This window comes from Hippoglossus hippoglossus, chromosome 1 (genome assembly GCF_009819705.1).
Source record: "Hippoglossus hippoglossus isolate fHipHip1 chromosome 1, fHipHip1.pri, whole genome shotgun sequence".
NCBI classification, from domain to species: Eukaryota; Metazoa; Chordata; class Actinopteri; order Pleuronectiformes; family Pleuronectidae; genus Hippoglossus; species Hippoglossus hippoglossus.
The window spans coordinates 26,509,545-26,526,880 of NC_047151.1; the positions used below are offsets into that span (position 1 = coordinate 26,509,545).

At 42.2% G+C, this 17,336-nt stretch overlaps 1 protein-coding gene across 1 annotated transcript; it reads right to left on the bottom strand.

Annotated features, from left to right (window-relative positions):
- Positions 1 to 27: 27 nt before the first annotated feature.
- Positions 28 to 7,683, bottom strand: LOC117759404 (somatostatin receptor type 5-like). The gene is made up of 3 exons (XM_034581510.1): positions 7,552 to 7,683; positions 1,816 to 2,648; positions 28 to 1,610 (listed from the first exon to the last, which is right to left on the bottom strand). The coding sequence occupies exons 2-3, from the start codon at positions 2,581 to 2,583 to the stop codon at positions 918 to 920; spliced, it is 1,461 nt and encodes a 486-aa protein (XP_034437401.1). The 5' UTR covers positions 2,584 to 2,648; positions 7,552 to 7,683; the 3' UTR covers positions 28 to 917.
- Positions 7,684 to 17,336: the final 9,653 nt, after the last annotated feature.

Here is a 17,336-nt window from a genome sequence, read left to right on the forward strand (position 1 = left end):
GACGTACAATTAAAAACTGTAAACATTTATTCAGCACACTCGCTTTAGTTCTTCACCAAAGTTCTCACAACACGACTGACAATACATCTCAATACAAACACTGGTATGACACACTGGCCTTTATACAGATTTCACTAAACACCGCAAAAAACACAACAATTTCAACCATCAAAACAAATCTAGTGTCTATATTTGTAGTAAATATCTTTGCTTAAGTGACATTTTATATGACGTTGGGTCTTCTAAGAATTGAATCAATGTAAAAGCCCAAATAAGAAAGGATTCTCTCAACTCTCATGGTGAGATTCTTCCACGTCTAAAGGTTTAAATCCGTATTATCTTCCTTCGTCATCTTCATGTTTTGATACGGTTTTAAGTTGAAAATACACACACTTAAATCTGTTGTCTCCATGCAGTTCACAGCACAACATTTGAAAACAAATTCATCTCAAAAGGAAAGTCAGGAGTGATTGTCTCTGGAGGTTGTTGACACTTGAACTCAGCAGCTTATTAAACACACAAATTCAGTGTCTCCTTCAGAAGCTCCACCCACAACATTAATGGCTTCACATTGCCGAGGAAACGACACGCACAACCGGGCCAACTGAGCCAAAGAGAAATGTGTTGGAATCGCATCAATAGCGTCATTAAGAAGAAGTCGGAACATTTTCCTCAAGTTCTCAGGAGGAGCTGTGTGCCTTTTTTACAACAATAGCAACACACTGTACTTCATAATACTTTTGGCAATTTTCTTTGTCTGTCAGATATTTAAACGTGTTCTTACTATCTATACATCACATTACATTCGTCTTACATGTCAAAAAGACTCTTTGTCACAATCTGCTGTTCTTTGTAATATTTCACATCCGATTCAAATGTCTGTGAGAAGCTGTTTGGATGGCGTGTGCCGAACCCTGTCACAGATAACTGATTTCCAGCACAGAGCTATTGTCCAGGAATTCTTCAGGTTGTGACCGGCTGTTTTTCATTTTACTGGACTCAGGAGGATCGGAGCCGTGACCCTTTCCCGTCAGTTCTCCGTGTTTCGCGCTCTGACCAGAGTGTTCCGGCTCAGGCTTGCCCCTCTGCACGACCTGTGTCCTTGAGCCCTCTGTAACGCCATCTTCTGACATTTTGCACATTTCAGTCATCTGTATGGCCCCTTCTGTCCCATTGATTTCTGCCTCCTCTTCGTCACCACACTCCCTCCTTTGATCATTGCTGGCTCCTTCACGTTTGTGCGTTTGAAGCACGATGCCGCCCCACTCCTCCGTGGGCCGCCGTACCTCCGTGCAGGCCCTGTCATTCTTCACCCTGCGTGAAGTGCGGCACAGGGCCTTCCTGAAGCCTCTCTTGAAGTTGTCAGACAGAAACCCGTACAGTATGGGGTTGGCACAGCTGTTTGCATACGAGAGCACGACCACGAAGAAGTAGAGCCCCCTGAAGTCCCCTGGCAGGACCACCAGGAGGTTGACAATGTTCAGAGCATAGAACGGTAGCCAGCAGAGGACAAACACCGCCACCACAACAACGACCATCTGGGTGATTTTACGCTCCGACTTCCTGCTTCGAGAGGATGAGGCCTGCACCCGCTTGCCGACACTTCGCACCTTTGAAATAAAATAAGAAATAAAATAGAATTAATCAAAAGTCATGGTCACGACAAATATGAAATAGCGTTACTGGTAGAAATATGTTTCTTAACTTAAAATCTTTTAAACAGGAATCAAAACCATTTCCAGAACCAGCATCTTCTCCCACTTCACAACTCGGCATCATCAAATCCAAACATCTGTGTTCCTGTAAATGCTTTACCTTGATGACAATCAGCAGGTAGCACAAGCAGATGACCAGCAGGGGGCAGGAAAATCCAACAGTGCACGTGTACACGATGAAAGATGTCTTCCACACCTCTGCTGGCTCCGGCCACACGATGCTGCAGTTCCCATCGTCCTTCAGCACGTCAGCAAATACCACCACCGGCAGCACCACCACAAAGGACCCTGCCCAAACTGTGGCACTGATAGCCTTGGCCACGTGAGGGCGTCGCCACCAGGAGGAGCGGATGGGGTGCACCACAGCCAGGTAGCGGTCCACGGACATCACCGTCAGGCAGAAGATGCTGGTAAACTGGTTGATGGCGTCCACCGTCATGACCACACGGCACATTAGAGAGCCGAAGGGCCAGGACAGCAGGGCGTTCTGCACCGCCAAGAAGGGCAGACCCAGCATGAACAGCTCGTCCGCAATGGCTAAATTGAGAATGTAAATGTTGGTGACTGATTCATTCTTGGTGTAGTTGACTATAACATGGATGACCAGAGTGTTTCCCACCAGGCCGACGATACACACTATCCCATAGATAAGAGGAATGAAAATTCCGGCCAAACCGGGCAGCGATTCAGGTTTGGTGCCGTTGTGACTGGAGTTAAAGAGCAAAGTGCCGTCAGTTGGTGAGAAGCTCAGACGTGGTTCAGAGGGAGTGGAGAGGAACAGGAAATGGGAGTCGGCGGGGACAGAGTTGTTGGTCCAGGTCGCTGTCGGAGCTTCCTGAGGCAGCAAGGAAGCTTGGATGACCTCCATGCTGGCGTTAAGGACTATGAGGCAACAGAAGTCGATAACATCCCATCAGGAACAGGTCGACGTCCCTGAAAGGCAAAGCCAAGTAAGTTTCATTTACAAAGGTAAAATCGAGCGTGATTACGTATTTCATTAAGAGTGTAGTTTGAGGTTTTACGAAATACTCTTTTACGAAAGTTATAAGTGTCCATTAAGTCTCAAACTCTCTTTAACAACATTAACAAATCAACCAGAAGTCAGTGAAAGGATTGAAAAATATCACTCAGCACTGTAGCTGCACACTTCTGCCACAAGAGGGCACCTGTGCAACACTCGTATCAGTTGTTGTATAATAACAAACTTACGTGTCAGTGGTGTTTATTGGCATATTTTTTAACCTTTGCAAGAGCCTGGCTAACACCTTCCCCTTGCTTCCAGTCTTTATGCTAAGCTAGGCTAATTTTCCCTTGGTTCCATCTCGTAGATAAAGATGGACAACTCGTCTCCACGTGTCAGCCACAGTAGTATTTAGGTCCCGTTGATACATTGGACCAATCGTGAGTCAGTCTCAGCTTTTTATATCATCAAGCAACTAATTAAATCCCAATTTATCAGGAACATGAACAATGGGACGAACCTCAGTGTGATAAGAAAGGACCTAAACTGACCAAAACCATTTTTTGCGAAAATGTATTTGAAGTGTACTTTGACTTTTTAGATTGTGCCCATGTCCCATCCACTAACATGGACAAGGTATTTCTGACCTATACTGCAGCCGCCCACCAGCTCGCGATCGAGATGATTTGGCTTCACTTTTGTTGAGTTGTCATGTTGTCTATCTTTATACACAGTCGATAGTCGGTCTCAATACTTGTGAACAGATACAAGAGTTGTGTCAATCTTCACAAAGTGACTCGACATATTTCTTAAATGTTCAATATTCAAGATATAATACAGATCATTTTTGTAAAAAAGCTGTCGCGACCATTTTTAGGCAGAAATAGAGAAAGGACGATAAAATTAAAATGCAGAGACAAACTGAAATGAAACAAAATTTGAAAAGAGTTGGGTCCAATCTCCGCCCAGTGGCTTGTAGAATACTAAACTACTAATCAATTCTCCTTCCGTCACAACAAAAACAAGGCAGCATCAGAACAGAAACATAACACACTTTGTTCTATTAGACTTGTTTATGAAGCCATACTGGCCTCTTAATAACCACCACGTTGCACGAAGGCACAGCCTCATCCGCCACGGCGATGGCTGCTAATTGGTGCTCTGTCTGGAACAAAATGAACTGACCTATGGAGGAGAAATAATGGAGACATGTTCTCCACAACCTAAACTCAACGGCGTTAATGAGGACGCATAATTTACAGTGATGCAGGAGAAGATCGTGTGGGATAAAATAAAGAAAGAAGCAAAGATCAGCTTAACAAACTAAGATAAATACAGGTTGGAAAGTCTTTTTTTGTCTTTTATATTTCCATAGTTTTTGTAATTCAACCAACATACATGGAAAAAAAACAAATTGGAACAAATGCCGTGTACAAATATCAGTTTTTATTAGGTAAGGTAAATTAACACCTTGTTTTTCTAAATCATTAAAGGTATTAAAGGTATATTAAAGGGCTTTTAATGAAAAATACAAATAAGTTAGAAATCATTAAGGTCTCCCTTACACAACACAACACACACACACACCCTCCTGATTACACCCTCCCATCCTAATCTCTGCAGCACACAATACGAGTAGAGAGGCCGTCTCTCTTCCCAAAAGGCATCACCTCTTTTGTCTGCCATTCTATAACCAGGTTCGGTGAGAAAACCTGGTTGCTATGGTGACGGATGCTCCAAACAAGGCCCAAAAGGCTGTGCATTGAGAAGTGGAAGAGATAAACAACATAGTCCAAATGATTGCTGATTGAACAGCCAGAGCTCTTTGCATTCAGATACAAAGGCGACAATGACAAGAACTGAGCATTGTGTGTGTGTGTGTGTGTGTTTGATGTGAATTTGTGCATTTCAACTCTGTCCTCTGTGCATCTGCTGAGTGCAGATAGGTTCTAGGACGTCTTGCAGGTAAAATGGATTTTCCTTTCTTGTTGCTATTAATGCTTGTTTAAAAATTCCGAGTAAGTATATTTTCCCAAGTCAGAAACTCAGTTGGACCATTAACTAACAGAGTCTAGATTACAGTGATTCCCAGGAGGTTATGTTTTCATTCCTCTGTTCGCTGAACGGATTTCCTCAAAACTCGTTACAGGGATGAGCGAATAATTTGTGGATCTTAATGGGGAAAAATCTGGTATATTTAGGGGACTGATATTCATGACTGTGTGACGGTGGCTGCAACTTCTGCTGTACAACCCACATCTCCACCCTCGGGGTCTTGTCATTTCTAAATGTCTTGTCATTAACTGCTCACTGTCACTCAACAGGCTGTCCTCCTTTCAAGCCCACAGGGGTTAAATACACTGATTTATACTCAAAGACCACGTTTTTAGTGGAGTGCTCCTTTGACATCTGTCTTTTGTCAAGGACCAACCACCCAATCCTTCTAATATGCCTGAGGTTTTTCGAACAAAGATCCCTGAATTATTCCTGGGAAATTCCACCCTGTCCCAATTCCCCATTGCTCTATGTGATGTAAGGGGTAGTGGCATCAAGCTCTTTGAAAGGCCCTTAAACCACAGTGTATACTGGACCGCCCTAAAACGAAGGGGTAGACCGAAATTGACGAATGCTTCATGATGAGAATCGTTTCAGGAAAATCGCTGTTCAGTCTGAGTGAGAGTAACGAGTATTGATCGAATATGAAGTTTGAAAAAGGACAGGAAATAACGTTACGTTGAAATAAGACAGGACAGATTGATCAATTGATCAATCTGTCCTGTCAGTCCTGCAGTTGTCAGATGTGTCAATATTATAATGTTAGTTGATAACAGTTGTTAGTTTGTATTGTTTGACTTCTCTATTGAGCCTGATTAAGGTTGTATTAATCATAGTTTCATCCTAGTAGGAATATAAATAAATGGCTCATACATGAGTTAATAACCAGAAGAGAAAGAAAACAAAGTTGCACTCCACATGATGCATGTTGATGAAGGTAAATAAAAATAGACATGTGTGGGAAAAGCGGATTATCGACAGTATTATTTAAGAAAATCACAAATCACACTGCGCTCCCGCTGGCGTCTCTCTCTTTCTCACCCTGAGACAGATGCACCATCGGCTAATTGGTGATCCATCAGTGTTACTCCCCTGGGGCAGTGGACTTCCTCCTGTTCAATTAACAGATCTGCAGGGTTGGACCCAGTCTGCCGCCCCATCACGATGCCACACTGCCTCCACACTTTTCATTACAAAGACTGACAAGAAGCCAGATTAATGACTTTGATCAATACTCCTCGTCCTGCTAACGCCATGAGACCCAAATACACTCAGAGGACGCTCATGAATGTGGTTTTACATTTTCCACACCAAGATAAACATGCTAGCGTGCTCACGAGCTCTGACGTTTGGACATTTTCCTCAGGTTTTCCACGGAGGTTTTACGTAAGAACCTAAATGTGAGGGTCAGCTGCCCTGGACCCTCTCTGGCACTCTTCCTGCCAGTTTCACCTTGGAAAATGTCCGGAAAATGTCCGACCTAGTCCATGTGAGAATACAGCTGGTATGAAAATGTCAAGAGAATTCACAGCAAGCAAGTGTTGATGAATTTTCAAACACTTGAAACTGGAAGGATACAAATATCTTCATACACGAGCTTGGAAAGACGGAACAATTTGAGAGCTCAAGACTCCTCGTCTGAATGTTCCGCATTTTCCCCTCGTCGGACCCGCACAATCTCCTGCTGCGTTCTTCAGGCGTACAGCGCAAACTTCGAAAATATGTTCATACCCAATTTTCCAGAGTCGATATCTACACACTCACCTACGTCATGAGTGCAGGAGGTGAAAAACCCCCCAAAGAACTCTGTGTGTTCTTCTTGTGTTGACAGTTGCGACACCACCGTGATTTTAAACACAACATTTGCTGCAATTAACTTCCCACACAGTTAAAACACAGTCCATACAAATGCACGTTATTACAGGCCAAATTGGGCAGATGAGCAGAATAGAATAAAAGCCCTTAAGAGCTGCATTAATCAATTAAATAGAAAGCTCCTGCCTTTCCCACCACAGATACAGAGGGAGAGGACGAGGAGGGTCATGGGAGCTTGTTGATTCTGTTTGACGTCTATGCATTAGTTTAAGCAGCAGGAATTGAAAGATAAAAAAGAATAGAAGCACTGGATAGAAAGTGTGTGTGCGCTGCATCAGGTGGAAGTGGAGAGGTTTATTATTTCCTCCTCTCCTGGTTTCTTCTGCCTTTCTTCCTTCATTCTGTCGTCTCCATTATCTGCTCGCGTTTGTTCCGTCTCTTCTTTTTCCTTCTCTCATCATCCATCATCTTCTCTGCCCTCCTCCTTCCTTTGCCCTTCTCGCTCCCCCTCCTCTTTCTTCATTTTACTTTATTTCCTTCCCTCCCCCCCCCGGTCTTCCATTCCAGGGGTTCCAGGGGGGTGACACACACACACACACACACACACACACAAACGCCCATCACTCAGATTTATCCAATAGCAACAGCACATCAGCTTGTGTGTGTGTGTGTAAGGGAGAAACCACCTTGTACAATAAGCTCCATAAGGTAAATATACAGAACATATCATATTTAGATTCACAATATTTTAAACATGTCTCTGAACACATGAATAAATGAATGTATGTACAATCACACCTTATGGACTTTAATTGACTCACCTGTGTTCTGCTGTTTTGATAGGGCGACGATAAGAGGAATTGTTTTTACCAAAGAGCTGATGAAACTGTCAAAATCCTTAGTGGACAGTAAAACTGAAAATCCTCTGAGCGCCTTACAGAAAACGGCAGAGATTTCATTTAAAAAAAAAGAGAGGGAGGGAGAGAAAGAAAAGGGGAAACTTACCTCTATCCTCCTGGTCTCTGCTCTCCGGCATCAGAGCATCACAGCTGGAGGAGAATTACACCAGACTTGTTGCGTTTCAGCGCAATGTGTCTCCAGTCTGTGAGAGCAGAGAGCTGCAGCCTCCAAACCCCCACAGCCCTGCACACACACACACACACACACACACACACACACACACACACACACACACACACACACACACACACACACACACACACAGCGCAGCTCTCCCTCCATCTCTCACTGCATTGGCTTCCATTCATTTTGGACAGCCTCACTAAAACCATATCTCCAACCTTAACCCTGCCTAACCTGAACCTTTAAGAGATTCTACACTTAAAAATGTGTTTTTATAGCTGTGAAGTAAATAATATGAATGTTCTTCGATGAAACACAACAATGCCGGTTTTAATGTCGCATTTATTACCAAGTTTATGAAAAGAAATCTACATTTATGGGTTGAGTTTCAAATCGTCTTGGACCTTGCAGGGCAAATGCCCGTTACACATGTATATCAGATTATATATGAAAAAGGTAACAGTCTCTAATCAAAGGTGGGCGCCCCACCACCCCCGGCGACCGCTATGAGTGTGAATCTGGAAAGCTGTGTTCATTTCCACGTCCATGCTGAAACTAGACCTCTCGTCTCAGAGACGTCCGCCGTCCTCTCCTGCTCCTCCAGGTCCTGTGACATGGCTGCTTCAGCCCTGACTGTCTCACTTGGGACGACTGTGCTCTTGGCGATCAGGAAACTCCGTAGGTGAGAAGCCTCTGCTTCATACATTTCTACCGTGTGTGTGTGCTGTTATTGGAGTCCTCGCTCATAGCGGGACAATCTAGATTACTTAGCATTAGCATGCTAATTGGTGTGTTGTATATGTGTGTGTACAGGGACAGGCACTTCAGCCACAAGAGTTAAAGTTAGTCTTTAAAATAATCACAATTCCCATCTCATCCCAACGGGTACTGGGTGCAGGTCGCAGGTTTAGGTGGGCAGGCAGTGTCCTTGGGCCCTGATTCAGGCTCCACCCCCTCTCCTCCAAATATGGTTACTTCTGGTTTCAAAAAACCAAGATGGCGCTGGACAACATGTCAAAAATGGAGGATTCAAAATGGCAGCTCACAAACCAATGGGTGACGTCACAGTGCGTTGACACTTCTTTCTTGGCCCATGTCTCATCCTTCCATGAAGTTTTGTGGAAATCAGTTTATCAGTTTTTGTGTAATCCTGCTGATGAACAAACAAACGAATGGACAGGGGGCGCAACAACGTTCAAACTATTTTGAATGAACTGTGATTATATGCAGGTTTCATGAATAAAGTCCAGTGAGGCTTAATATTTTCTCATCTCTCCCCCATCAGTCACACAACTGTCCTGAGTATGAGAACGTCGCTGCTGCAGCACAGACAGAAGACACAGAGGAGCAGGAAGACCTGGTGTGAAGCCTCAGGTCAGAGCCACTGTGACAAACATAACCAAGATGGACGACTTCAGAGTACATCCGTACAAGAGAGTTTCACAGAAACCATAGTGTGTAGTTATTAAATACAGGAAATCTGTCCAAGCAACAAAATATCTGAGTGCAAGCGCAGAGTTTGAGCACAAGCAGAGCAAATCTAAGCACCAGCAGGAGCTGTGTGAGTGCAAGCGCAGGGTTTTGAGTAAAAACAACACGAAATCTGAACGTGCAAGTCCAGCTCTCAAACTAAAAGACCACGCTTTTTAATAAAGAGAAAAACACCCACACATTTCCTTTCTACTGATGGTTTCCTGTTTTCTTTTCTCTTCAGGTGCACTGTGATTGGTTGATGAAAGTATGTGAGAGGAAACAGGAAGTATCTCTCTTTCCATCCACGGTTGCAGCAGCAGCAGTTTGTATAGCATGACCTTTAGAGCAAGAGTATTGTTGTGTTGTTTCTTTTCTTTTTCTTTTCTGATGGGTCCAGTCGTCCAGTTTTCGCAGCTTTATTTCTGTGAGCTTTAGTTCTGATGTTGGTTTAGGTTGAAGGAAGATTCTCAGGTCCTACGACCCTTTGTGGGTTGGTGTGTTGGGTTTTCCTTCTTTTGTCCATTTTGCCGGCCTGTTGTTGAAGTTGTTGTCTTTTCTGCAATAAATAGATTTTTTTTTTGCTGTTACCCTCTGAGCTATGTTGGACGTCTTGGTGATGAGCCTTTGAGGCTGTGGTAACACCACGTGACTCATCTCGTGTCTTATACATGATATTAATGTGGTTATTACATGGATAATGAATTATTATGTATCGTGATTTTATGATTCTTTCTTATATAAATGTTTTTGGTCTTTTGTTTTCACTCCTTATCTATTTGTTTGTCTGTTTTTCAGCAGAATTACACCAGAAAACTAAAAACTGATTTTTCTTCAAACTATTCAAATTTGGGCAGGAATCCTGATAAAGGGGCGGAGCCAGGAGCCTGTTTGTATCACTGTCTTTATAATTGTGAGACTGATGAAAACAGTCAGGATTATTTAGAGGACTGGTTTCTATGAGTGATTGAACTCTGGTGCAGCTCGATTGAATTGAGGGAGATTGAATTGATGGAGGCTGGCATGTGCACACATAGACACCAAAGGGGGCTTGAGCCACTGCCCTTTTTCTTCCTCGAGAGAAAGTGCCCTTTTTTAAAAACATGAATATTATATTCCTGTTTGCGCACAGCTTCCCTGTCAAACAAATATATTGAAATATAATAAAAACTCTAAATATCAGGTGGGGAGATTAGACTAGTCTCTGTACCCTCCCCCCCTCCACGTCTCCTGCACAGAGCTGAGCACTGGAGCTGTGGACATTTCTCCATTCTTAGAAGCATCGCGACTCGGACTCTGAATAATTCTAACAGCGCTGCTCCAGGACAGACACTCGTTAAAGATCCGGTCTGTGTCAGAGTCTCTGTCGGAGTCTGCTTCCTCCTCACTCCTCCTCTGACCTGCGCTCACTTTACACTTTAACATTAAACACCAGCACTGATCACAAGTTATCAGGACACCTACAGGACTGACGTTTACTTTGTGTTGGTTTGATTCGCTTTAGAGTTTATGAGACACATGTTTAAACCTGCAACACAACACGAGACGTGACGTGACACAGTCAGGACATCAGGGTTAAAGTGAGAGAACCATCCGGAGTCATGATCCGACATCATCAATTAATAACTAAATACATGTGATTATCAGTTTGTGTGAAGAGGGACAGAGACGAACACACACACACACACACACACACACACACACACACACTCCTGCAGACAGAAGAGTTCCTCCCACAGATTCCGACGTAACACAGTGTTTTAACTTCTTTGTTGCAGAAGAAGCGACGCCCCGTTCATCCAGGAACATAAATATGAATTCAGCAGGTTTTTATAAAGTTCAGTTCTTAATGTGATGATTAGAAAACATCAGAGGATCAAAGTCACTTGTTGACCTGCGGAGTAATGGCCTCAGTGCAGTGGAGCTGCTAAGGGGGGCCAGGTGGGGCCACCTTGATACAGTAAAGGCAATAATCAGAGTTTGTCCTTTTATGCTTTAGGTGCAGGACACAAGTCTAAACTGAATGAATGTCCAATCAGTGTGGAGAGCACTGACCACTGTCATAGACTGACTGTTGTAATTGAAAACCTTATTTTGTAAGTTACAGCACAACTGTAAGAACAGTAACAGTCTATAATACTTTTTAAAGCACTTTCAAAATTAAAACTGATTTCATATTTGTCTGACTGATTTTATTAACTGATGAAAAAGCAGCCATGGGACATTGTGGATGTGGAACACTTTGACACCCAGACCACAAAGTTGATCCAACTTGAAAAAGGTAAGTAAATGAATTTACTTCATATCTCCTTATTAATTTAATTTAGAAACTGAATTCACTAAATTTTGTCAGATTTTTCCAACTTAAAAACGGCAGGTGAAGTTGTAAAACCAGCTAGTCTGATTTAACTGAATAGTTGTGTTTACTCAGGCTACAACCATATAACTGTGTTTTTAAACAAAAACGATCTCTCTCCACGTTCTGCTTGTGCTTTAATGTAGTATCAGACTAATCGGAACAATCAGTTCCAGAGTTGAGGTGGAGTTCATGTGAATTTCACAGTCGGGAACTAATTCTTCTGATTATTCCGACTCCACGTTAACGCACAACCAGAGCACAGTGGGAGGCTCCGCCCATCTAACCCAACAGTCGATGGTTCCAGTGTCGCTCTACTGCTCACGTGCACCTGTGCATGAGCTCATGAAGTCCAGTCTACACAAGTGAACAGTTTTACACGTGTATCAGACAAAACAAGTATGACTCACATGAGTTGAATCCTCGTGAGAAATGAGTAAAGAACACTAAAGTAATGTAAGTTTGCATAATTATGACCTTTTACAATGTATTGTTATGACCCAGTCTTCATATGGACTGGAGCTGTAAATAAACAGGAACTGACTTCTAACATGAGGTTAAAAGAAAGAATAATTCAACATGATTTTTTAAGTCCAGTCTCAAGAAAGTAAAGAAAGTGTTAGATTCACTGTCAGGCTGCAAAACTACTCTCACTGTTATTTGCACGAAATATATTTTAATAAGTTCACGCATCATTTCCAAAATAAAAGAACATTTCTTCATTTTAACAAGGGGATTTACTGGTGTTTATCCGTTCATGCATGTTAATGTAAAGAGGAAGGAAGCCAAGGTCTTAACTGATCTATGATTTCTATCTGTCATCGTGACTGGCTGACAAACATCGTTTCTCAAGGGTGGAATCTAGCTGCTGATGTGGCTCCACCACAGAGACGTGTGAAGCAACGATGGGTTTGAGAGAAGCAGCGAGTTGCTTTGTCATCTTCCTTCTTTCTGGGTCAGCTACATCTACATTTACAGGAAAGCACTTTGTGTTATATCGTGTTTGTATGAAAAGTGTTTGAATAATTGTTCCAGTCTTTCTCATGGTTCCAGCTTCTTAATGTTTGGGGTTTTCCTGCATTTCTCTTAAATTATTTTGAGTAATTGTGAAGTTTGGATTCTTGTGAACAAATTCTTGTGAATGCAATATCTCAAGATCCCTTTGAGGGAGTTTCTTCAAATTTGGTACAAATGTTCATCACTTGGACTCAAAGATGAACTGATGAGCTTTTGGTGGTGCCCCCCAGCTCTGTGGAGTGCTTCACCGTGTCTTCAACATGAGCCTGAGTCTTCAGAGGGTCCCTGAGCTCTGGAAGACGTCTTGCCTCGTTCCTGTGCCGGAGACGCCGTGTCCCAGTGGCTCCAAGGACTACAGGCCGGTGGCACTGACGTCCCACATCATGAAGACCCTGGAGAGACTCGTCCTCGAGCAGCTCAGGCCCATGGTCAGGCTACACTTGGATCCCCAGCTGGCCTGCAGCTCTACTGGGCGAGAAACTCACAGCGATGCAGGTGGATGCCCCCTGTTCTGGACAATTCTCCCACCTTCTCCATGACGTGCTGGTCAAAGACAGGAGCACGTTCACTGCAAGACTGAGACCACCAAGATGCACCACAGAGCGCCACAGGAAGTCATTCCTGCCTGTGGCCATCAAACTACACAACTGTGTGTCAAATACTCTGAGTCAACTGACTGGACTGATGTCAATACCAGCAATATCTGACGTATCCATGCTTATAATACAAACTCAATCAATAAAATATTTCTGATTCTGATTCTGATAAGGAAACCAGAAACAGCAACCGGATGAAGCCAGGTACACATAAAACATTTTTAGTGTAAACCCCAATGGTCATTATGTTCGCCAGAAAGCTGCTGGAGTTCAGATTGCTGTGCATGGAGACACTATTAGGAAAACCCCATGACCCAAAAGTAAACTGACAGAAACCCTCTCATCACAAACAAAATATGAGATTTCAACTCTACGAGAACATTTGATCATTTTGTTTCACACCACAAAACTTTCTCGTTTATTTATTCAAAAGAATTCTGCATCTTCTGGCCCTCAACAGTCTGACAGACAAACTCTTACAAAGATGTAATCACCAGATCCAACCTGAGGTAAGAGTTCATATTTTAGTTATTCATTTTCTAGATTGTGCAAAATACAGTGACGCTGCATTTCACTAGCATTCGTATAAAGCATCTGATTTACCCTGGCCCTCAAGGGCAAACCACACTTTACTCGAACGAAGTGTGTTGTAGTCGTTGTTATTCTAACCGATTGATTTCGAAATTGGCATTTCTGTTGCAATACTTCTGGTGGCAACGTTTTGTTCTCTTATTCAAAAGTTAAAAACAGAGCAAGTTGTCAGGATGGCTTTCAGAGATAACAGCTGTAAGTGTAACCAGAACGCGTCACGATTATCTCAAATCTTTCTTTTGTCTGTGGGAACACCACCTCTTTATGAAAATGTTCCTTGTAGACTAATACATGATCCACACTATAAGTATTTTTATTCTACATGCTCTGTGTTTCAGTTTGAAGTTAGAAGGACACTCAGTACATTTCTGACCTAAACCAGGGTCCAACAGCTTAACTCCTTAAATTCAATCACAACCAACTAAACAAGATCATAAACAACATAGTATATTTCGCAAAAGAATCGCAGGTTGGTGAAAATAAAACCGAATCAAGATCCGTGCAGTATTCCCTGGGTAATAGGTCAAAATATGTATAAAAATATGACCAACCCTGCAGATGTAAAATATGTATATAGGACGCTCAATTTTGATATATAAATTAAAATAATTCCTAGGTCTGCCCCTTTGTCCAGATCCACGCTAAAATCGAATGGGTTCTTTCTTGGCCCATGTCCCATCCTTCCACTTAGTTTCATTAGTTTAACGTATTCCTGCTGACAAACAACTAACCAATAAACTAGAATAGCACTTAGAGAGCACATACCTCTGCCAAGGCTCAAGATGTCCAGACATTCTCCAGAGTTCATGTCTCACAACGGCTAGACAATCATAGATATTAGTCCCCTAAACATGAACAAACACAATCTACTTAGAGGGAGTAATAAAGGACCCAATCTTGATATTTTCAGGCCAACTCGTAGTGATTTTGGTCACACTCATTGTCGGAGCATTGGTATCTTGAGGCTGCAGAAAACCATGGCACGGTTGACCAATCAAAACCTGGTCTGAGGTAAATTGTAAAGCCTTCCACATTTTATATTTAGGGTGCATTAGTAAGATAGCAAAACGTGTTGGTTGTCTACCGATGCAACCTAAGCCAGGATAAGTGGATGACAATGGACGGACCGAAGGCTCAGCTTTAGTTTGAATCCGTTTCCATCACAGAAAAAACTTTAGGGATTCATAAGCAATTGAACAGATACATGTAAAGTCAAACAATTCTCACATTCAATTTTTGTCAGGGTCTAATCCTCCTTATTAACACATTAGACTGTGGACCTGTGTATAGAATTGACCTTTAAAGACACTTCTCTTTCTTACTTCTGCTGTATTGGTGACTGGCTGTTTCTCTTTGGTCGTCCTTCAACGGAAATCTCTTTCAACAATCTGCAAGTCACAATAACGGTCAAAACAGTACAAGGTGTGGCTGTTAAGATAAACTGGAAGTACAATATCTGTCAAGATGCTAAATATGGATCATTAGTAAGCAAATCAACATCAGATATCAGATTATATATGACAAAGGTAACAGTCTCTAATCACAGGTGGGCATCCCACCACCCCAGGTGACCGCTATGAGTGTGAATCTGGAAAGCTGTGTTCATTTCCACGTCCATGCTGAAACTAGACCTCTCGTCTCAGAGATGTCCGCCGTCCTCTCCTGCTCCTCCAGGTCCTCTGACATGGCTGCTTCAGCCCTGACTGTCTCACTTGGGACGACTGTGCTCTTGGCGATCAGGAAACTCCGTAGGTGAGAAGCCTCTGCTTCATACATTTCTACCGTGTGTGTGTGCTGTTATTGGAGTCCTCGCTCATAGCGGGACAATCTAGATTACTTAGCATTAGCATGCTAATTGGTGTGTTGTATATGTGTGTGTACAGGGACAGGCACTTCAGCCACAAGAGTTAAAGTTAGTCTTTAAAATAGGAACTCATTCCTGCCTGTGGCCATCAAACTACACAACTCCTCCCTCTGAGTGTCCGACCCGACTGAGTGTCAGATACTCTGAGTCAACTGACTGGACTCATTTCAATACCAGCAATATCTGACGTATCCATGCTTATAATAAAAACTCAATCAATAAAATATTTCTGATTCTGATAAGGAAACCAGAAACAGCAACCGGATGAAGCCAGATACACATAAAACATTTTTAGTGTAAACCCCAATGGTCATTATGTTCGCCAGAAAGCTGCTGGAGTTCAGATTGCTGTGCATGGAGACACCATTAGGAAAACCCCATGACCCAAAAGTAAACTGACAGAAACCCTCTCATCACAAACAAAATATGAGATTTCAACTCTACGAGAACATTTGATCATTTTGTTTCACAGCACAAAACTCTTTCTCGTTTATTTATTCAAAAGAATTCTGCATCTTCTGGCCCTCAACAGTCTGACAGACAAACTCTTACAAAGATGTAATCACCAGATCCAACCTGAGGTAAAAGTTCATATTTTAGTTATTCATTTTCTAGATTGTGCAAAATACAGTGACGCTGCATTTCACTAGCATTCGTATGAAGCATCTGATTTACCCTGGCCCTCAAGGGCAAACCACACTTTACTCAAACGAAGTGTGTTGTAGTCGTTGTTATTCTAACCGATTGATTTCGAAATTGGCATTTCTGTTGCAATAGTTCTGGTGGCAACGTTTTGTTCTCTTATTCAAAAGTAAAAAACAGAGCAAGTTGTCAGGATGGCTTTCAGAGATAACAGCTGTAAGTGTAACCAGAACGCGTCACGATTATCTCAAATCTTTCTTTTGTCTGTGGGAACACCAGCTCTTTATGAAAATGTTCCTTGTAGACTAATACATGATCCACACTATAAGTATTTTTATTCTACTTGCTCTATGTTTCAGTTTGAAGTTAGAAGGACACTCAGTACATTTCTTATCTAAACCAGGGTCCAACAGCTTAACTCCTTAAATTCAATCACAACCAACTAAACAAGATCATAAACAACATAATCTATTTCGCAAAAGAATTGCAGGTTGGTGAAAATAAAACTGAATCAAGATCCGTGCAGTATTCCCTGGGTAATAGGTCAAAATATGGATAAAAATATGACCAACCCTGCAGATGTAAAATATGTATATAGGACGCTCAATTTTGATGAAATATATAAATTAAAATAATTCCTAGGTCTGCCCCTTTGTCCAGATCCACGCTAAAATCGAATATATAATATAATATAATCCTCCTTATTAACACATGAGACTGTGGACCTGTGTATAGAATTGACCTGTAAAGACACTTCTCTTTCTTACTTCTGCTGTATTGGTGACTGGCTGTTTCTCTTTGGTCGTACTTCAACGGAAATCTCTTTCTTCAATCTGCAAGTCACAATAACGGTCAAAACAGTACAAGGTGTGGCTGTTAAGATAAACAGGAAGTACAATATCTGTCAAGATGCTAAATATGGATCATTTTATATTGTAAGAAAATCCCTGTTAGAAGTCGTCCAGTAAATTGCCTGCTTCTTTCATTGAAACTGATGGAAAAACATTGAAATCGTTGTTGACACTGTGTCAGAAAGGCGTCGATTAAGGTAAGATTCATTGTGTGAATGTTGAAATCCTGCTCATGAAATACAACAAGAACCGTTGGGGAATCAGAGCAAAGCTGTAATGAGGGAGGTCGTTTTCATGCTGTCCTTTGAGACACAAACCAA